General features: G+C 38.3%; 1 protein-coding gene across 3 annotated transcripts in view; it reads left to right on the forward strand.

Annotated features, from left to right (window-relative positions):
- Positions 1–22,712, forward strand: part of dusp8a (dual specificity phosphatase 8a) — a 36,499-nt gene that overhangs the window by 5,971 nt on the left and 7,816 nt on the right. For 2 of the 3 annotated variants that reach the window (XM_060886511.1, XM_060886512.1), the window contains exons 2-3: positions 197–556; positions 7,123–7,261. In XM_060886511.1, the coding sequence (XP_060742494.1) occupies positions 326–556; positions 7,123–7,261 (370 nt within the window). In that variant the 5' untranslated portion in view covers positions 197–325. Of the gene's footprint in view, positions 1–196; positions 557–7,122; positions 7,262–21,372; positions 21,800–22,712 lie in introns of those variants that run through there. The other variant, XM_060886513.1, reaches the window with a different exon arrangement.

A 22,712-nucleotide genomic window follows, 5' to 3' on the forward strand; every position in this document is an offset into this window, starting at 1 on the left:
TCACACTGACAGCGTTATAGAGTAAAATCTCTCACATGATGAGTACTCATTGCAGTGCATTCCTGATAATGACAATGTTGTCAATTTGGTTTGATGACAACCAAAAGTGTTCCACTCATGGATCCAATAATCAGTAGACTGGTTTTGTAAGACTTGTTTAAATTTATTCTTTAAAATGTCCTCATTTTCTCCTCAGGAAACATGGCAGTCGTGAGGTCTGTCTTGAAGCTACTTGGCTGATTTGACACTTTCAGCCCCTTCCCAGTGTGCACCTGTGCTGTGGTCCTTCTCTGGGCAAGTGAGCCCTATCTAGAGCGGCTCCTTCATGGCTGGGGAGAAGAGCCGTCGCAGTGCCATGGACATTAAGCGCCTAGCAGGGCTTCTGCAGCGTGGGGCCGGCCGCCTTCTTGTCATCGACAGCCGCACCTTCTCCGAGTACAATGCTTCACACGTGCATGGAGCTGTCAACGTCTGCTGCTCTAAACTTGTCAAGAGGAGACTGCAGCAGGACAAGGTTTCAATAACGGAACTCCTACAGCCCAACGGCAAGGTCAAGGTACAATGCAATGCCATTAAATTTGAGAAGTGCACAGAGTTTTATTACAAAACATTCATTCAATGTCATTAATGTTTCATTTCATCTGCTAATTCACTTTTTCACTTTACAGTATTACACTGAGATAATATTTGCTTTCAAACAGCCATTAAAGGGCCAACACTGTGGCACCCACTTGCAATGGGACATGGCCAAGTTCTTATGCACGTACGGTATTTGACACAGCCTCTTGTTAGAAGTTTGTTTAATTAAGCATAATTCTCAACAAGCATTTTGAGATCAAAAGAGGTGACCTGAGCATTGATTATCCGAATAGAAGCTGTACTTGATCTTTTAATCTCAAATTATTTGGATGACCACTGACCAAGTTTATTGCTTATTACTGATGCAGAAATTGCATAATTGCACTTTCTATAACATCTGCATTGAACATGAATCATTATTCCATCTCAGCAAACTAGCACGACTTCTATGACTTATTTTTAGGCACACATTAAAACAAAAAGAAGTAGGTGGGGAAACCCAAGCGAAACACCTCAAACAGGGTGCCAAAACAATAATTGTATATATGATGTAATAAGTTCTCTCCGTCATAAATATACATTCATATATGGATTCATTATGCAATTAATAGTATGATTAATATCCAAAGTATTATCTACTGGTTTTATCATCCAGAAATACGTTGGTGCTATGTGACCCTGTATGACCCAGACCTTAGGATGGTGCAGGTGTGACTTGTCTATTTGATTGGCAGTTCATAAAACTAATTTTTCTAATTCCTCATATTGAATTTCCGGGATGAATGCCTGACCTGTCATGCATGCAGTCTAACTCATGCTTCTCTGGTATTGTATTCTTTTTGTGGTGACGCAGACAAATACCTTACCAGAGATTTCAGAGACTAAAAAGAAGTCACTGAACTATAGAATAGTTGGACTTTAGCATGTTGTGTAGACTGAGCCAATTGTATTCCTTATTTATTATTAAACAGTAAACATTTTAATATCACTTCGAGCTCTTCAGATTGTGAGTGGTCCTGTTTGTTGCATGAATGTAGTGTGTTTCCACTGGGACTTTGTTTGTCATTCGGTTCCCAAAGATGAGAAAACGGTGTCTTTGGACCAGCGCTTCCATAGAACTTACATTAATATAACAAGTAAATGTAACCCTGCACTGGAGCTGTATCATGCTTGTGATTAATTCATAGTCTGGATAAAGATGGAAACCGGGCATAGCGGGAGAGGCAGGACCGGGTGGACACTAGAGACTCTTTGTTATTGGCTAAGCATGACATCATCCTCTTTTGTGTAGCCACTGACAAAGTGCAGGCTAGGCATGTGCCGTATGTCTGTACAGTCAGCTCAGGCTCCGCATCAAGCCTTCCCTACATGCAAACATGTTCAAGACTTCTGGCAGGGCCTGGGGCATTGGACTTAATGTGAAAGCAAAGCAAGCAAAGACCACTGTAGTTCATTGTAAGTGCATAAAGGAAGGAAGTGAAAGGGGGCATTAATGGATAAACTGAACTCATCTCCACAGAGATAGTGGTAAATTCCCTTGTAGACCAAGGCTTGGTCCATTTTGTATTTCATCTATTTCTCAATTTGCTTTGCTACTATTACTTCATTATTAGTTAATTACTGGCCCTTTTAGTGATCCGCTACAACATGCCTATGGGCAAATTGTCATTATAACTAGGGAATGCAGAAAACTTTAGTCACTAGTCTGTTTTCAAAAATCTGGGTTTTTCATTCACACTTTCAAAAAGGGTTTCAGAGTGAATGGGTTTACAAATAACCTAAGTGAAGAAGGCTAAGAATGCTAGATAGAAGCATTTTATAGAGTGTAGAATCCATATTGTGAACTGCTATGAGTGAATTAGTGATATGCTAGGACATCTGACTATTGTGACCTCTTTATCTGACCTCTTTTGCTTATTCTATGCTCACTGTCCTCCAGTGAATTTATCTCCGGTGATCCCTCTTTCAAATTGATCAGTCTTGTAGATGATACAACGCTTTTAGACCTCATTGGCAATGAAGAATGGTTGTCAAATAGTCATACCAGTCATATGTAATTTTTGCTAAGTCACCATAAAACTGTTTATCTGTCAGTCCAATTTTAAAACTACTAAGTGTTTTAATTGAACCTCTGTTTTTCTTAAGTCTGGTTGGCCCCGTTCAGGAAGCTGCATAACACTGGGGCTAGGAAGAGACATGAGAAGATCATCATTGGTCCAATACAGCCAGGAAATCACCAGTTTAAGAAAACTCTTCAGAAGATTTCCCACTACATGTCATGAAGTTAAAAGCAAGACTCACTAAAAACAACACTGAACAACTTGCAATAAAATTATGAGTAAGAATTACCCACAGGACTTGTAGTTTAATAGATTACAGTGTATAATAGTCTTACATTGCACCTGTTCTTACCACTATTTGTTTCATCTACTTATAGCTACAATAAACATGTGGGTTACATACTGTTGGCATTGTTAAATATTCTTATGCAGAGTTTGCATGTTGAATTGTCTATACATTTAAGCAAAAGAAGTTCTGCTTCACCTCAGCATTGAGAAGAGTAGTTGGACAAGGCAAGTAGTAAAGGGAAATAATAGGACTTTATATGCGGTGACAAACGAGGCCATTTCTAGGCTTATGCTAATCCCTGCTGCCAAATGTTCCATTGAGTTTCTACTGACAGATGGTTCTGTGGTTGCCCATGGTGAGGACAGACTGAGAGGATGGCCTGGAGGATATAGTGACTATAGCATATGAGGAAAAAGCTTTTGGCTGAGCAATGGATACAAGAGCCTAATGAGTAGGAATGTGCATCATTATTGCCTGCAGATTAATATATCTGGAGCAAATATGCTTGTAATGGTTTTTTCCAGAGACAGTCACTACCCTACTCCTTTCTGTTTGATATCATGGTGTCAATATGACCATTTCCTCCTCCATATGCCTAAATGCAAATGCCCTTCTAGATTATAGAGAGCTAGTTTCAGTAATGACATTTATCACAAATACAGAGATTCACATATATAGGCTTTATTGTATTTGAATTGTATTAGAATTGGAGACCCATGTTTCCGCTGAAGCCAGTTGAGGACATGGCTGTCACTCTTGAGTGCAGACCATAAAAATTAATCCTTGTCTAAGCAAGGTGGTCCTGGCCTGGTTCTTCATTGACTGTGTCACAAACCTGCTAAACTGAGCCATGGGACAGAGATGTAGTGAAATGCCAAGTGTTAGAAATATTTGGAATGGCAAAATGGATACACAAATTATTTTAAGCTAGTTATTTAAACAAACTATCTAAACATTTATTTAGGACCAATTTTGTGTTTGTTGTCACCTTGAAGGGAAAGGACTTTTGAAAGGACTTGTTGGTTTGCCTAGAATTGGCAAATGTTTCCCTTTTTTCTGACTAATGAATGAAAGAGTTTTATGATTGTATTTTTTAGCACTGCATGTCCATTTCTTTTGTTTTATGTTTCATTTAATTTAGTGCAGTATGAACAAATTATAATTTACCTGAAGGTATCAATTTTACATGGACTGTGAAAGCAAAAACAACTGTAAAGTTGGTGCCATGCCATTGATGCTGGCTTCAAAATTAAAACCACATTAAATTCCTATCATTTAAAATATGCAAAAATAATATTGTCTAAATATCACTTCATGACCTTAATCACTGATTTGATCACTTTATACACTATATTGCAGAACTCTGAAAAATAAAGTAAATAAATTCCCCTCTTGCCATGAATAAATGCAAGCATTTAGTTTCAAATGAATCCAGAGATTTAAGTAAACTCTCAGGGACAAACTCACCAATTTTTCCAGCCTCTGAGTTTGGCAGCGGTTTTGCTGGTTAGGATTTGCTGACCTGTCCTCAGAGCACACCGTAGAGGAGACGGAGGCTGTCAACAAGTTAAAATGTAACCAACATAAACTGCAATTTGCTTCTCACAGATTGTGTGTGCTGCCTGCTTGACAATATGTCTTCCTGCTGTCATTATCCTAACACTAGCAGGTCTTTTATTAGTACTGTCATTGCAACAGTGTATGCTTAATATAAAATGGCTCACATTGGTGACCTTGTGGTTTTTGGTTTTTACATGGAAAGACAAACAGCCAATTGAATTCTTGCTTACTAAAGCTTCCCAGTAGCATGCTGCCTAACCTCTCAGTGCTGTTTGCTGTTATAAAATCATTAACAGGAACATGGAACCTGACTGATCTGTACTTGAATCATATTTCTAGAATGTATGTTCTTTGACGTGTCCACTACTTATTAACTTATGTTATGGTCATGGTCTCCTACTTGATCTGTGAAGCCTCTATTGATGCATAGGTATTGTTTTGGAATTTGTGATGAACACACAACTGAATACTACATGATTTACTGGTCTTACAGCTGTGGTTTTCTTGCCGCTATAGCGGACAGGACACTGAAGTGTAATTTGAGGTAGGGTTAGCATATTTAAGACAAATAAGTCTTAAAAATGGACAGAAGCTATCTGTTCGTGGTTTGTTCATTTATCTCCAGTGTGTAACATTTTACTACTGATGAGGATGATCATTTTGCATAATATTTTTTATATATTATTGTTGTACATTCCAGGTTTGTTTGCTTCTCTATGGTATTGAGGGTACCTGTGAGCAGTGTGTGTTGTACTCCTGCATCTTGCTGCACAGCTGATGGTCAGAGCTGATAGTAGTGAAGAGCCAAAGGCCATGACCTGTGTGATGTGAGCTTGTTTTCAGGGGGGCTCACTGAATAATGCACATCTCTCTCCTGCAGAGTGAGGCCATATTTTGGAGCTGTGTGCTAATGCAGCAAGAGTGTTAGCATGACGGTTACCTCCTCACATCATTTCCTTTTGACAGTAGTTGTAAGTAAGCTCTCATAAATTTAGGGATTATGTTAGCATTCTGTTAAATCGGTCAGCTTTATAATGAGCAAATTGTGCTGATGTCAATAAGCTGCTCTGTGTGAGAAAGCAGCATAACAGGGTGTGTCATAAGGAAGGAGTGAGCTAATTAATGACTGTGAGTGCCAAATTAAATAAAGAGACGTCATTATATGCAATGCAATAATTCACATTTTGTGCAACACTGGAGTTGTTCATTTTTAGATAATATCTATAAGGATTTGCTTCAAACTTTTTTGCTTATGTAAACCAGGATCAGGCAGGAGGCCAAGCCAAACAGAGAGACAGTAATCCCCAGGTGATGATGATGTCACTCAGCCGATTTAGCTCTCATCCAATTAAGGTGGAACACCTTGTTCAGCCAGTGGGGAGGTGGGTGGAGAGTAGAAGTGTGAAGAGATGACAAATAGGTGTAGCACACTGCTTCTTCTAATATCACTCCATTATTAATTCAAGTTGGAATCCTATTCCATTTTAATCCACAGAGTTGGTTTTTACTCCCTTTCATAGATCACAGTGATTAGAAATATTCAATGTAAACAATGGCAGCTTGGAAATCTGGCACCTGTGAGTGACCTTGGGCTGATGTCAGCTGGGGCATTCTGCCAGTCTGCAGCTAGTAAGGCTGCTGCGTAAGCATAAGCACACTCTCAGCTCTTATTTACTGGTCACACATACCCTCACAGTGATCTGTTAGTGAGCATGACTGGGTGTCAGTTGATTATTACAGGATATGGACATGGAAGGCACTCATTTATTACATTTACTAATCTATTGTCCATTCACTTTCTTTCCTCCTGCCTTGCTTCTTCATCATCATTCTGTTTATTTTATCATCAGTCATTATTCATTCATTACATTTTGTGTTTTGTTTCCAAAATTGTAATGTGCCCTTGGGTTTGTTTTATTATTATTATTATTATTATTATTATTATTATTATTATTATTATTATTATTATTATTATTCCCTCCTTCGTTTCTTTCCTCATCTCTTCTCTTCCACTAATCTGCCTGTATTATACTGAGTCACTCTACAGCAGCACTGCTTGATGGTCACGTGGTTAAAAACTGCCTGACAACATCGAAGCAGCTGGGCTAGTGTGCAGACACACACAGCTTAGTGCTAGCACTGCGCGCACACACACACACACACACAGGCATATGCACATATACTATACTGTTATTTGCTACTTCCCTATTGTAACATTGTGTTTAATAAAAACTATAAAAAAGCAATAAAAACTATAATTATATTGCATTATAGCTGATCTGAACATAAATAGCATATTTAATCAGCACACCTTGCAAGATATTAGAACCAACTGATGAACCTGTGATTTCTCATTAAATATTGACTTTCATTAATTAGACCAAAATTATTAGCATTTTCATTATTTTACACCTTATTCTCACTAAATCTTATTTAAAACCTCAGCCTGCTTCCAGAATGCACCACTGTGGATTGTTTGAGCTCTCCATTTGCAGCTCTTTTGTGTTAGCAAATAATTAAAGAAATCAATATAGTACCACAGATGAAGGTTGCTTTTCTTTTTTCTTTTATTGTTCCTTTTTTTTATTTTTGGCACTTCTCTTTAATATCCTATGTGATTGTACGTGTGTGCAGGTTGATCTGAGCAGGAGGCATGAGGTGGTGGTGTATGACCAGAGCACTAAGGATGCTGGTCAACTTTCTAAAGACGGCTTTGTCCACATTCTCCTGAGCAAGCTGGATGGGACATTCCACAAAGTGTCCCTGCTTACAGGTAATGATGCAGCATTGCATTTTTTTTAATTCAACAGTTCCAGACATGGGCATATTTACCTGCTAAATATCACAACAGTATGGAGACACTTTACCAACAGAGGGTGCTACTTGCATCGTCTTGTATAGACTTGTACAATCTGATATTTCTCTTCCTCTCACTCTTTTTTTTTTGTACATGAAGTCCTCGAGTGCTCTCACTCAGTTCTCTCATTTTATCACTTCCCGTAGCTCTCTGCACTTTGGCTGTCCATCTCTACCCTCCCTTCACCGTTCTTGTGCACACAGCCTTCACACATTGGTGACTGATTTGAGGCCTTGGTAATTATTCCTAACATGCATTTGATAGAAAGAAGTGCCCTTGCTTTCACCCTTTGAACTTTCTGTGGTTCATCTAGTAACACTAGTATGACATGACACTTCTGATGTCAGCACTGTCTAAGAATACACATTGACCCAGAGGCCTGCTCAATGTGTCAAATGGAGTCACTGTAGAAAGCAAGTGACTTCATAATAGTGCAGCTAATAAAGATTTGATGTGTGTGTGTATATATGTGTGTGTGTGTATATATATATATATATATATATATATATATTATATATATATATATATATATATATATATATATATATATATATATATATGTATATATATATTATATATATATATATAGTATCAGTTTAGACAAAATACAACACCATAACAACAGCATTAATTTATCTATTAATGAGTTCTTATAGTCAACTGTGAATTTATTATTATAACAGCAATTATTAGCACCCCTTTGGTTGTATATTTGTGCAACCTAATTACATAACAGCACAGTCTTCTAATAAAAATCTTACATTTGCTTAATTTAACAACAATACTGAAATCATGCTCATAGGTAGCATGTTCACCGATTAATAACAGTGCTTTGTTTATTACAGTGAGTTTATTGTTTATCATCTGAGAAATTTGGCCACTATTTGCTAACTGTCTGCTGCAGTGTCAGTGTTTATTCAGTGTCTATTGGCTAGAGCTGATGGCCAAGTTTCTAACATGGAAATAAGAACAGACACATACTCAACTTGAGAATAAGCATGAACATTTTTGATAGTCAAGTTTGACTGCTGCACAGAATATTTCCTCCAGGCAGTGGTGTCCAAAAATGGACACTGTTAAATGGGGAATGTCTGTTCCAGTTTGGCAGTTTTCCTCTCAGAGGCACTTGATTCATCTTACCAATTAATTTCCATGTTTAGTATCAACACATCATTAAACTATCTAGGGCTGAAAAAGCTATATAATTATTTCAGACTATAATTTTGCCTGCTAAGGGTGATTAGGTAATGTATTGTGTTACAGTGAATTTTCATCTGTACTGAACTGTATAGAACCTATCCACTCAAACCAGCAATTTCCTTTTTAAAACATATTGCTGTTTGCTTTCTCCAAACTCTGCTCCAAATATGTCAAAACTTAATAGTAACCCAAAGATGTTTCAGTCAGAATTTGAAGAAATTTTGTAAATTGCAAAGCTGTTCCTGCATTAATCTTTGATTATATGTGCTCACCCTCTGCACTGTCATTCTCACTTTGGGGATTAAGTCTCAGAAGTCAGTCATCCATAATGATGCACATGCATTTCTTTTCACAAAGCTCCCTTGAAACTCACTGATTCTTAATTTGCCATGCTTAATACCTTAAGCCTGCTCTTTCTCACTCTCTATCCTGTTTTATTCCCATGCTGTGGGTCTCCGGTCTACTGTAAGACACAGTACAGAGTGGAATTGCACTTATTCCATTCCAATGGCTGCTGTTTCCATGCCAACAGAGAACGATAATCTCTAAAACTGAGAGCCAGCAGGACGGGGCGCCGCGGAAGCCTCCGGAAAAAATGAGGTCAATGGAAGTTAATGGCAGACTGAGTTGGCTTACAGCTGTGGGCATTTTTGAAGGAGTATGGAGGCTTGGTTTTGTATGATAGTTTGCTCATGAGTAGGGAAGCCCCTAGACTGAAATGAACATGATGTGCCCTGGATTTTGGCCGTTTATCTAATCCCAAACCCCCCGACCCTCCGAACCCTTTTTAAAAGCTAGACTCAGCGGGAGCATGTTGATTTCATTAGGGCCATGTTAAAGCCGCTCGCATCTATGAACACCTCTTGAGTGTCTTTGATGTGAGCTTGAAAGGAAAGATGATGTAATCCCAGGGAATTGGTTCAGTCCACTGTTTGTGGGCTTGTGTATGCTCTGTATTAATATTATGTGGAAACAACACGCCTGGTTCTCATAGAGCTCCTTCTGGCAGCCATGATGTTTTTAGCCACTGTCTCGTCCTCCAGACTGGGCTCTTCATCAACACTCGTGTAATAGGTCATGACTGTTGTGATTATTGCTGATATGGACCAAAAGGCCACACATTTCTTGATTTAATTGCTCAAACATGTTAATGCTTTGTTAATATTTAGCCATGGTTCTCACCATGTCTGCCTCCCGTAATTAGATTGGCCAGTATTGTGGTCTGTGTCTGCACCACGGCTCCAGACACACACCTGCTGGAATGAACTCGCGTCATAGAACACACACAAGTGTGTGAAGACAGCATAGTCTCACTGCCTTCTTCTGTTGCCAGCACATAGTTCACGCCAGCCTGTTAGCTGATGAATTATCCTGAGTGGAGCTGAGTCTGTGGAGAAGCTACCTTCTACTGGACTGGTCATCAGCTTCATTAGTACATTAAGATAGAGAAAAAGAATCTGTTGAATCTGTTTTGCTCTTGTGAGTTGTTAAAAAGGGATTTGAAGAGCATTATCTATTCAAATGGCATTTATGTATAACAGGATTTAGATTTATTTTCCTAGTGTATATAAATATGTAAGAAATAGGATTAAAACACAAACCTTCTTATGCATCTGTGTTGAACACACACTGAACACATGTAGGTGTAATAATGTTATAATGACCAGAGAAGGCATGATGAGACCTAATATACAAAAAGACTCATCATCAGAAGCTGCAAGCTACTAAACATTACCATATCAGGGAGCTCCTTGCTTGCTTTTATTCCACAAGTGCTTATTTAGATAAAATTGGAGGCCATTTATACACCAAAGGTGCATTCTCTTCCAGTATACTGTCAGTCATGTCAAACCCTATGTCAAAGTGAGATGAGACAAGGATTGTCTCACCATAATGGGATCTTTACACAGGAAACAATTCTTTCTCAAATAAGTTCCCCAATATGCAGAACTCCTTGCTGGTTCTCGTATGTTATAAATGAAATCTACTCATTTGGGGAAATTGTTTCATTAAAAAAATATTAATTCAAAAAAATCATTTTGTTATAGATTACTATAGATTTGCTACACACAAGTCATTTTTAAATACTGCATATCAGTTTAATCTAATTTCAGTGTAACCCAGTATACATTTTAGTTTCGACTTGAAGGTGATAAATTGCAGAATAAACACTGGAATAATATTTTTGACAGAACTGACATTTTCCAGTTGTGCACTTTGGCTACAGTTGAGGCCTTATGAAGCCTGAATAGCTGAGCGCTCCTCTCAGGCTGGTAATTAGCTGTAATAAAACTGCATGTGAACTTGTTCTTTATGCCCTCGATGGAATTGATATGTTATTTTCTGCTTAAAATAAACTGATAAAACTGCAGATTTTTAAATTTGGGGTGCTCTTTCAATGTATCTCCTATGTTTTTCTTTTATTAATTCTTTATACAGAGTAGTATTAATGGACACACACACTAACATGTGAACATGTGCATGTCCATACTCACGCTGTGCACACTGGAAATCACAGTCCTGCATTTCACACCTCGCTCGGAAGGAATTTAATTAAATCTGTGTGACCTTCCATAGAGGTCTTTGAGTGTGTCTGTGTGTGTCTGTGTGTCTGTGTGTGTCTGTGTGTGTGGGGCAAGTGTAGGTGTCCATATCCTACAGATGTGCACTGACGGTTTTTAATCTCCATCACTCTCTTACCATCTGCTTATGTTTTTGTACCTGGATTCTGCTGGAGTGCCTTAATGTGTGTAAATTCAATTCAATTAAACTGTATTTTTGTAGTGCTTTTAACAATGGAGATTATCACAAAGCAGCTTTATAGAAATATATATACATTTTCAGGATAGAAAAAAAACCTTGAGGCCCTAAGACTCAAAAGGAAACCTGTCCTCATCTGAGTGTGTATGTGTGTCACTTTAACTAGGGCTTGGCTGTATTGTTATACACTGCATGTTGTATGGCTATAGTTTTTGACTCATATGCTGTATCGTGATCGTGTTCGCTCTGCACAGGGTTTCAGGCATTTCTGCACTATAGCAGATCCTCCTGTTGTCACCCAATTTAATGATTAACAGAAGAAAGAAGAGGCGGAGAGAAGACTGAAGATTATATGTGATTCAAGTTGAAAGTGGAATTTCCCTTTGATGAGGCCGGGTGTTAAATCTAGACTTTCTCCTTTCTCACTATTTTTCATTGTTCTTTTGTAGGTTTCAATTTTTGCAATTTTGTGTAATTCCTCTAAACCTTTGATAGGCTGTTTCTAGTTCATAGCATTTTGCCACAGAATCCTGGTCAGTGCATGTTAAGTGGACTCTTTACTGTGTTGCACTGTAGCACATTCTTAAACAAGAACAGGCCCAAACAGGAACCAGCAGATCCTGGGGCTGTTTATTTTCCACCAACATGAGAAACAACTAGATCACTGACAACAGCAACAGCACTAGTGTTTGTTCACACTAGCAAGCGACAAAGCAACAAGCGATGACTTCTAAATGCATGACCCAGAGACACTGGATATTAACAAGGAGACAAACGCGACATTCAGATAGAGACTTCTCAATTCTATAAAAAATAGGTATGACATTGAAAAGCTGCAAATCCAGATGAATTGAATTTAGAGATGTGTGTGTGTGTTTTTTTTTTTTTTTTAAATCATCAGAAACTCACAGCTTTTGTCCCTAGGTCTGTTTAGCCACTAGTCCACCATTAGCCATCCAACACATTATAACGATGAGATAATAACTCAGAAATAATTTTGAGGGCATGAACTGCACCAATGAACCAGAATACAAGTTGTTTTTTCTGTTTTTCTAAAATTCTGTATGGTTTAGGTGGTTGTCATGGTGGTTTAGAGGGTTTGATTCCTGACTTCCGAATCTTCCTCTTATAACAATGGGATAGTCCTTAGACGGTTAAGACTGAATCAGGCATTATTTTAACCATAATACAAAGTGATTTTAATTCATTATCACACTATATGGATCCCTGAACCATTTCTTTGCTCAAGCCAAGAAAGGGAAGCTACAAGTCCTCTTTCTTTCTCTCTGACTTCCTGTGTCTACGTAAGCCACTATCCATTACTGCCCCAGTGCTGTGTGGTCCGTTCAATGATTTCATTGAGAAGGAGCCACTGGTGCCATTAGGGTGGTGAGGTAAGCTCCCAAGAGGAGCTCATGCTGTGTTATTGTGAACACACACACACTTACTCTCTCTTTCTGTGCTGAAAACACTGCTCTATTTTTAGTCCAGGCCTCTGTGGTCATCACATCTGGCGCCTGAAGGACAGTTTGTGCACTAGTTTTCTCAACTGGTTTTCCTTACTTGCTTTCCCTCAGACTGCCTAAATTTCTGCAAAGGTCAAAGGATATATGACCTTTCAGTCTGGTCCCTACACTGAACCTTTCAAGCGTCATGCACACATTTTAGCATGCACACTAAAACACATTGCAGATTAACACAGTTAGTGGTCTAAAGAAATGCCCAGTCCTCGCCCTACATTTGCCCTCGTGTTTTCTTGGGTTTTTCATTTTTTCTCTGCATGCTCATTGGCCTCAAATTATATGTCTTATGTCAATTCCCAGAAACTAAATAAAGAACTAAATAAATGTCAGAGCAGCTGGTGCTGCCAAATTCTTTGAGCATGACGTTAACCCACCGCACTCCTTTCTTTTCCACTTCTTTCTTCTCTTACATTCAGAACTCAAATTCATCTCATCAAGCCAAATTAGGCTCTTCTTTTCCTGTGCTACTGCCTTTCATAAGAATCCAGCAGGTACCGAGCTGGGTGAGCACACACTGGCCCTTTTTACACTTTCTAGGGTGTTCACCGACCTCATACTTTTCTTTTGCAAAAGGAAACTTGGCTTCTTTTCAGTATAGCAGCAAGTTGTTCTGGCTTCCCCTGACAAATTCCTTCATGTCTTTTAAAATGCTTTTTGCATAAAGGTTCTTGTATATTTGGAAGTCATTGCATTGGTCATGTTTAGGTTGTGTTTATGTCTTTGATCAATTTAAGAGTGTAGACGATTAAGGAAATATTCACATGCTTGAGAAATGTGATGCGAGCACTAGTATGGGAATATTGTTTTAATTAAGATAAGATTGTACCTTGTTTTGCAACTCCTTGTTTACCTTTGTCTCCTAAAGCTGCAGTGGTATCACAGCAACATTGTTTGGAAGTCAAACAAATCTTCAAACAATCAGTTAATTCCAGGAAATGTACAGCAAAACACAGGAATACACACTTGTACATACATACATGCATTCGCTGCCACTGAAACACTCTGCAATGTTGATGTAACCCCACACTCATTTCCTGATAAGAGATCTTTCCATTCCATCCTCAGCTAAATTTGGACTTTCCACTCTGGCCCAAGGCCCTTGTGTGAAGAATGCAGACTTTGTCATCATTTAGAGTCTTCCCGATAGTATTTCTCCTCCCCTAAGCTCACACATCCTCCCAGTTGTGTAACGCTCTAGAGACTTGTCTTCTGCACCACATGACATCATGGCTCTCTAGTGGGGGGTGGGATATACCCTTGGTTTTTCCGCTAAATTTTTAAGACAAAGGATATTATATTATTTTTTAAATAATTATTTAAAAAAAGAACTTTAACAGGTTGTGTGTTGCAATCTTAACTGAGAGTCAATAGCCTGTATTCTGGATTTAACCAGAAAAGGACAGTGTTGTCATGTGATATCTGTTAACACATGTGACCTTTCAATGATGTCATCATAACCTTTATGCACCAGTTGAGACCACTTTGCTGTTTTTATTCATTTGCTCAGTGAAGTCTCAGGAATACATTTAAATTTCAACAGCTCTGATGTAATCACCTAATTAAAACTAAATATTTGGTTCACTGAGAACTTGTGTTCTGTTTTTCTGAACTGGAAAAAAAATCAGGACTGTATCAGAAGTGCAGCTGTTTGAACATTATGACTGAACCGCCTTTAAAATATTTTATGATGGAACTATATGCTTATTTGTGGCTGATTACAGTGCTGCTGATTATGTACAGTATATCTACAGTGGCGTGTTTTTGTGCAGTGATTACGCAATAATAAAACAGTTCAAAGTCAACGACATCATTATTACAATTCCTCCATGTACTATGGGGAGAAACAGGATTAACCAGTGGGGATAATGCATTTTCCCATTTCTGTTTTAAACTGATTATACTGAGCATTACTGAAGAAAAAGAAGAAGAAATGTTGATCTGGTTTATAAGATATCTGAATCAATTTCATTGGAATTCTAATAAATGTATTTTTTACGACAAATGTATTAATTTGATAAGACTATGACCTCACTACATCTTCTACTGTCTGGTAATCCCCAAAAAGCAAGACCATGGTAGTTTCAGTTTAATAACACATCATACCATACTGAGATTTTATTCTGTATATTTCCCATCTTCCCTCGGAAATTAATTCCTGTCTACGGCACTGGAATTATGTAATAAAAAAAGAGTATTAATTAATTATTTGATTATTGTTACACTAGCACTCCTAGTGTAGAGTCAGCTATCAATACCAATATTAATTATTAATCACCAAAGCTCACATGTCACAATGACAAGGTTCTTTTAGCCTCCAAGTTTTATTCTAACAGCTTAAGCCCTATTTGGTTTTAGACAGTATGTCAGAGGTCAAACTCATAAAAGTAGAGTGAAGATTTTATCTTCAAGAATCTCTCAAATATTAATAAGATCAAATTCTTGGTTTTCCATCAATGTCTTTGTCTTTGTCCCACCTTTAAATGTTTTTAGTTTGTCAGTAATGCTGTTTGTTTAGAATGCCTGGGAAATTCCAGGAAAATGTCTGGTCATTTTTACATATACCTAACCAATAAACAGTATTTTTCTCCCCTTTATATCTAAATGCAAAACATGAATTTAATTTGGAGTACCTAATGGGTTTGTGGTTAGGCCACTATTATTTCCCTTATATTTGCTGCTTAATGAACATGGGTCAGCTTTCATGTCTCTCCAGACAGGACACAGCTTTACATTTGTTGCACCTTACTTCCTAGAAATAGAGGGCAATTAGAGAGCTAAGATTTCATAAAATAAATAAATAAAGTTCTAAAGTACAACAACAACAAATGGAAACCTGGAAATATTTCTTCAATCTGAATTGCAAAGCCTGAATCTGACCTTAGTTTTAATTCTTCTATTGACAGTGTTAGTAAAACAGCATTTTTTTTCTCTTTAGACACATTGTGAGCTACAGACCTTACCTCATGCTGCACAATGCCAAGAAGTTGATTTATTTTCTTCCATCTGGGTTTTTGTAATGTTCACTGTTCACTCTCTTACCCAAAAATAGCACAGACAAATTACATCCAGTATAAAATAAGTTCTCACTGCAGCACAGAAGTACAGCTTCATACATATAAAAACAGTGGGGATATACCTGAAAACTACTCATCAATATACACATCTATTAGTAATTTTATAAATCCAGTCTTAAAATCTAGCATTTCTATTGTTTTTATTTTTGGTTTTATCATTCATGTTATTTACAGGTATGTCACATACATTTCATTGCTTTTCTAAGCTTCATAGCTTCAAAGCACTAAATATATCAAATGAAGCTGTTATTAATAACATGGGATAGATTGATGATACATATTGAACCTTTCATTTGACATTCACATGACAAAGTCTTTATACTATAAATGTGCAACTGTTTCGGGTGTTTCTAAATGAAAATGAGGAACTTGTTTCTGACTCACACATCAAAAGTTACATTATGACACATAGGAGTAATGATGTGTATCAGTGACTATTAGTCACAGGTACAGCTTGTCTGAGACTGTACCAGCCTGGGAACTGTATGACAGCTTGTGCTGTGAGCGCACATATTCTTTATTTAGAGAGATAGCTTAAAGCAGTCTTAGCTGAACTGGGAACTGTAATTTTCTTTCACCCAACCTTTTTTGGGAAGTAACTAAAAATATACAGAAGGGTTAGTAATTCGGTTAAAACATCAGCTGCCACAAATAGTCACTCCGTGTTTTCAAGGCTGTGGAGATGGGGAGATAAGAACTGTACTGTACATGAAGCTCTATATGTGCAAGCTTCTGACTAATGGGTCATGTTTTGAGTAAACAGGACTTCTCATGCACTAATCATAACACTGATTATGTTTTTGATAAACATAAGACGCTCTGTCTGAATCCAGATAAAAAAAAAAAATAAAAAAAAAAAAACGAACCAACTCGTATTTCTTTTCTTTTTTTATATTTGTAGAAAGTCTGACAGATTTCTGGGCAGCTAATTAGCAGTGCTGTGTTGGTTTTTTTATTGTGAACTATTATGTTTTGTAAAGCATTTTAGTTCTTGATTTCAACATATAATCCACTTTAGTGATCATTTCAAAACAGGAAGTCGAATTTTATATGACAAACAAAGATATCTGTCAAGCGTGTCAACGCTACCTTCACTAAACAAACTAGCATCGTGTCTGAAATGACACGTGTGTGTACTGTTCTAGACTGTAACTGAGTACTAACACTAACTGCTTTTTATGTTACTTTTAGTGAAATTTCAATGCCTTCAAACCTAATAAAAGCACTAATTGTGTTCCAGTCTTCTGGATTTTCTAAATTAGTAAATAGATTTAAAGACAGAGAAAGAATATTTTTATTTAAGACAAGCAGATAATGACAGCAAGTGGAAAATCTTGGAGTGAAGCTGAGCTTGTCGCTGTACTTAACATCGCAGTGCATGAAATCACTAAACGTTTTACAGTTCAACTGAGAAACCTGACAGAAGGGGTTGTAATGATGTTACGTATTTAATGTTGCTTTTATATATTCTGGATATACATAATATATGTAGTGACTGTGTGTGAACAATACAGCTTGATAGTCATGCAGCAAGTGTAAACCAGCCTCCGCTACATGCTGGGACATATCACACCACCCCAGCAATGGTCATTTTCCTATAACAACACATCACTTCCCACTGGACTGATAAGTCATACTGGACTGATAAGTCATATACTGACATAATGTAATGTATAAATGTTACAATAAGTGCTGTATTATAAATCTAGAATTTAAAAATATTGGGCGATCAAGGCTTGGAGGGTTGGAAAATTCATGATGTCCACAAATTGAGAAAGACAAGAATAACCGCATAATTAACTGAATGACTAATGTATGAGGAAATTAGTTAAATTGTTACTTCTAACAGGAAAACTAGGAAACCTGGAAATATTTAAATAGGCAGAGTTTCAGAGGGGTCACTCATTTGAATCTCTGCAACTCTGGAAAAATAAGGGAGAGCAACATTACCCAGTCATGTGCTTTTGTGAGTTCATGCACGTGGACAGAAGGCATATAGCTAAGAACTCTGTGTGTAATGCAGCCCTGTGGTGCAGCAAAAAAACAAAAAACAATTGGAATGCTTGTCTTCACAAATCTTTAAGGAAGCATGTGTTAGCCTTCCCCTGGAGACTAGAGGCTTCTGTGATAGGGCATTGAGCTAGTTGGAGCTAGTTAGGTGGGCGGACATGGAAGGGGAGAATTGGGGAGAAAACGGGTAGAAAACTAAGTAAATAAATAAATAAATCTGATTTGAGACCACATCACTGGTCTTAGCGGTGGATTGGACTCTAGACGAGAACAGAGTGACGGGTGGCTAATTAACGAGGAGCTGATAGCAGACAAGGAAGCAGGGAGTAATTCTGCTGTCAGTTCTGGTTTGCATGAGCAGTGTTCTTTGGGTCATTAGTATGTAACGTGACAGACAGGCCATCTGTCAGAGAAATTGCAGCATCCCTTTCACAGTGTGAAGAAAATATGGATAAAATGTGATATATATATATATATATATATATATATATATATATATATATATATATATATATGTATATATGTAGGTTTAAGTGCACTGAAATAGAGCATCTTGGCATCAGTTTCATTTCGGCAGTTGTTTTTTGTTTTCGTGATTTTGGCTTTTGTTTAGTACTTAATCAATTAGAAGCATGTGCAGAAGGTTTTGAAAATGCAATCCTATTGTCAGACGTAAGCAGGATGACCTCATGCTGTTGCTAATATGCGTGTTATTAGTGTCATATGTACTGAGAGGGTCTGACTGGCATTTTTAATGTTGCAGATTATCGTGTGGAAGATGAGTAAGATGAAAGAATTGGCAGATCAAACTAGTGCATTTGTGCAGGCAGATGTCCTAGATTGAATGCTGTTAGCAGGTGGTCGTCTGTACAGCTTCAGGATGTTGACTTTAAACTGCCATTTTTGTTTAAAGAGGAACTGTGTACCAAAGCCCTTTTTTTCATATCTAATAGCTCTGTCATGTGTTGAATCTCTACGTCAGTTTGGAGGAAGAAAAATGATAGCCCCTCTGTCTACTACACACACACAAAGCTCCTGTTTCTCTCTTTCCATGACTTCATCTGGCAGCCTGCTCACATCTTTGTGTACATAAGGCAGCCAGACATTGAAGTGTAGTTCCACGGTGTATTATTGGTTTGAGTTGTGATCCTGAGTGGTAAATCCTACAGCGCTCTGAAAATGAGAATACTCTTACGCCTCTGTGCTCGAGGTTATATAAGTGATGCTTCAGATTTATGATGATTATTTGCAGTGCTGATTGCAGTGACTGTTTTTGGATATGCCCAGTAGCCTGCAGAAAGTTGTGGAAGTCAGGTTGAAAAGTCTGTCCTAAACCATACATTAAGGGAAGTATACTCATTTTGATGACATTTTGCATCACTCAAGGAAAGGAGGATGATTTTTTTAACTCTTAAAAACCCTACCAGTTATATTTACTATTACAGACACAATTTTCCTGTGAGGCTTCCGAGTACAGTGATCATAAGCCATATTCACATGATGAAATCCTCTTACGAAGGAAAGAAAATGGATTTGTAAGTATAAATTACTCTGCAAATGACCGCATCGTTCACTCTGAACAGAATCACTGAGGTTTTTTTATGGAAAACCTTCCTTCCACTAGGAAATGTGTGTGCATTTTTTCTATTATAACTATGTTAATACAATGTCACCTGGTGCAAGTGTTTATTTTTAGTAGTTTGTAAGCTTAAACTTAATGGTCATTGACTTTAAATTTCAAGACAATGGTAGAGAAATATTTCAGCTGGTGCAAATGACTGCTGGTTCTTATTTCTTGTGATTGGAATCATATTCACATATAAGCACAGACACACACAGGAACAGGTGCACACGCCCTGTACACACCCCCTGAGGCTCATATTGATTGATGGGAGCTGCAAGGCCGGCATGAGATTTTGCTCCCCCGCTGGAGACTACCTCACACCTCAGGCATGACAGCTGGGGCCTCCACTGCCATAACGTCATCCTCCAATCCAGCCGCCAATCACACATGGGATTTGCTCACAACTGGCAATATCAATGCTGAACACCCCCGTCCACACACACACGCTCACATCTCTTTAAAGCAGGCCATCACAATTCATTATAATGCACCATAACATCCTATTGCAATTACAGTCCATGAGCCACACACACACGGCAGCAGGAGGTCCATGTTTGCAGCCAACAATCATTTAATGCTTTTCAAATGCTGCTGTGGTTTAGTTTGGCTCCCAAACTTCAACTCCGCTTCCCGTATTGTGAATGCAGGTACTATGCACAGACTAAAGGAAAAAGCACCAGAGTGCATGATGTGCAGCTGATGACTATCCAGGAGGATGGGCATCAAGCATGAAATTAAAGTGTTCCATGGGAATAATCAGAAAATGCATATATTATGCGAGTTCATTTAGTACCTCACATTCCAAAGTGATGAGAGTCAGTTCTGCGTCTGTGGATAATTGAGCAGCGTGTGGGGGGCCGGATATGAGCCAAGGAAGCTTGCGGCATTGTGTCTGCCTCAGCACACTGCCATATGCTTCCATCATACTTTTACTAGGCCGACATGCAGGGCTGATGTCAGACAACACACAGATTAGCTGCGTGTTGTAAATGGTGTTGCCTCCTTCGCTCCCTTAAATGCTCATATTAAAAGGGAGGTTTCTTGATGTTTCTTGCAAAAGTGTGCTGACGCATGACTGCCATTCTTGAAAGTGTGTTGCATGGATTGCGGCCGTTTGTGCAAATTGGCCACATGGAAAGAATGACTAGCCTCCCTATTTAAAGCGTTTGCCAAATACAAATGATAGCATCTCTCTGGGCAGATTTTAGTGGCTTGTAATCTATTCCAGTTGCAAATAGGCCTTTATAACTTAGTCCAAGCAGGCTAAGACATTGAAGATCTTAGATCTAATTAGCATATAAACTAGAGCTCCCATGATGCAAATTTAATTGGTGGGATAGCAGGAACTAGCTAATATGTTGTAATAGTTTCTTGGAAATGATCAAGGGCAACAGAAACAACACTCATTCTAGCCAAAGGAAATAAAGAAGTGTAATTTTTCTGGCATGGATAAAGTAGATGAGAGCAGGCTGCAGCTGGGGATTACGTCCCTCAAATCACTACAGCCATAACATTGCATTTTATGCAATCCAGACCACTATTGCGAATCTGGTGTCATTAAAAATCTGGACCCTACTTATGATCAAAAATTGTGAACATGACTAACACAGCCTGGTGGTCTGCGATGAGAAGTGAGCTTTTCTGAAAGGGGGCCTCTAAGGTAGCTGCATATTTGCTGGGTGAGTAAGGAATGTGGTTTGCATGCCTCACACATGAGCCAGGATTTTGCTCAGAGAGAGAAAGAGAATCAAGCCTGTGCTCAGAGCACATGAGCTCATTTACTCTTAGGTCACAGGGAGGAGAGACCGAGAGCGAGAGAGAGAGGGAGAGAGGGAGGGGAAAGTCAGTTGATGAGAGAGAGTGAGCGACTGAGTAAGCGAGCGCAGGCTGTACAACAATAGGGAGCTCCACTTTCATTTGCCACACAGAGGACGATTGCTGAAGGATCCGCTGTATGTGTCGACAGTGAGCAGTGAGGACCTGCCACCAGAAGTCTGATTCTCCACCATCTCCCTGCTAAGTCAGCACCCACAGCTGCTTTCCCTTTTTTTGCACGGATTTGTGAGGAGTCTCCCGTTTTTCCCTCTCATGCCTTGTATGTGGTGAGCTTCTGGAAATTGGCGAGCTTGGTGTGTGGAGGTGTGCATGTCTCTGGAAGTGGTCATATCCTCGCCAGAGGAGTGTTTCTGCACCCCCACTCCTCACACCGGCATGAGGTTGAAGATCAGAGTGCGCAGGATGAAGGAGGCTCGGGAGTTGCGAGGTGTGTATTTGGCACACTGGAGCCGACTGCCTTTGAGCCCTCTTGTCTGATCTCCTTGTACTCTTGTTGTCATCGATTATTTAATTCATTATTTCCTGATGTTTACTTATATATTTATTAATTTTTTTTTTTTTTGCTTGGTTTCTTCTTTTAACTTTAAATGTATTTATTTATTTATTTGCTTTTTCATTATTACATTTTAAGAATGAAATGCTTTATTGTTCTTACATTTATATGAGCTTTATTGATATTTCTTTTAACATTTTTAAATCTGATAGTTTTACTTTTTTCTTTCTTTCTTTTTTTAACTATGAATCATGAAAGTATTTAAAGGCTTTTAATGCTTTATTGAAATGACTGTTCTGTAAGATTGAACATTACACAGATAAAGTTGTAAACAGTATGCAGTCTAGTTGGCCTTTAACGAAACAGCCACAGTGGAGAAATTACGTATGCTGATAAACTATCACAAAACAGATAAGGAAACCTAATGCAATGTGTCTTGTATGACGACATGGTGTAAGTGTAAGTGAGTCCGCATGTGTGTGTCTTTGTGCAAACAGCAGCATGTGTGCATATATGACTCACTGTATTTGCATTGCGCTTTGTCACGGAGCGACGGTTAAACGGTTGCTGTTATCAAGTCGTTAATTTTTTTAAAGGTTTGTTACACGTAAGGTGGCAGAATTGCATTTAGGAAGAATATATATGCCATAACAGTATTAGAACAGTTAATGGTTTGGTTATTTGGAGCCTTGGGGCTTTATACTCTCCTAATCTGTGACACAGAACACCAGAGGCAAGCCCTGCTACTCTTAATGTTCCTCATTGTGCAGCATGCATGTGTGCTATGATGTCATACAGGCCTCATTGAGATGGAAATTAAGAGTGTGTGTGTGTGTACAAGCGCATG

This window comes from Tachysurus vachellii, chromosome 14, assembly GCF_030014155.1.
Source record: "Tachysurus vachellii isolate PV-2020 chromosome 14, HZAU_Pvac_v1, whole genome shotgun sequence".
In the NCBI taxonomy this organism is placed as follows: Eukaryota; Metazoa; Chordata; class Actinopteri; order Siluriformes; family Bagridae; genus Tachysurus; species Tachysurus vachellii.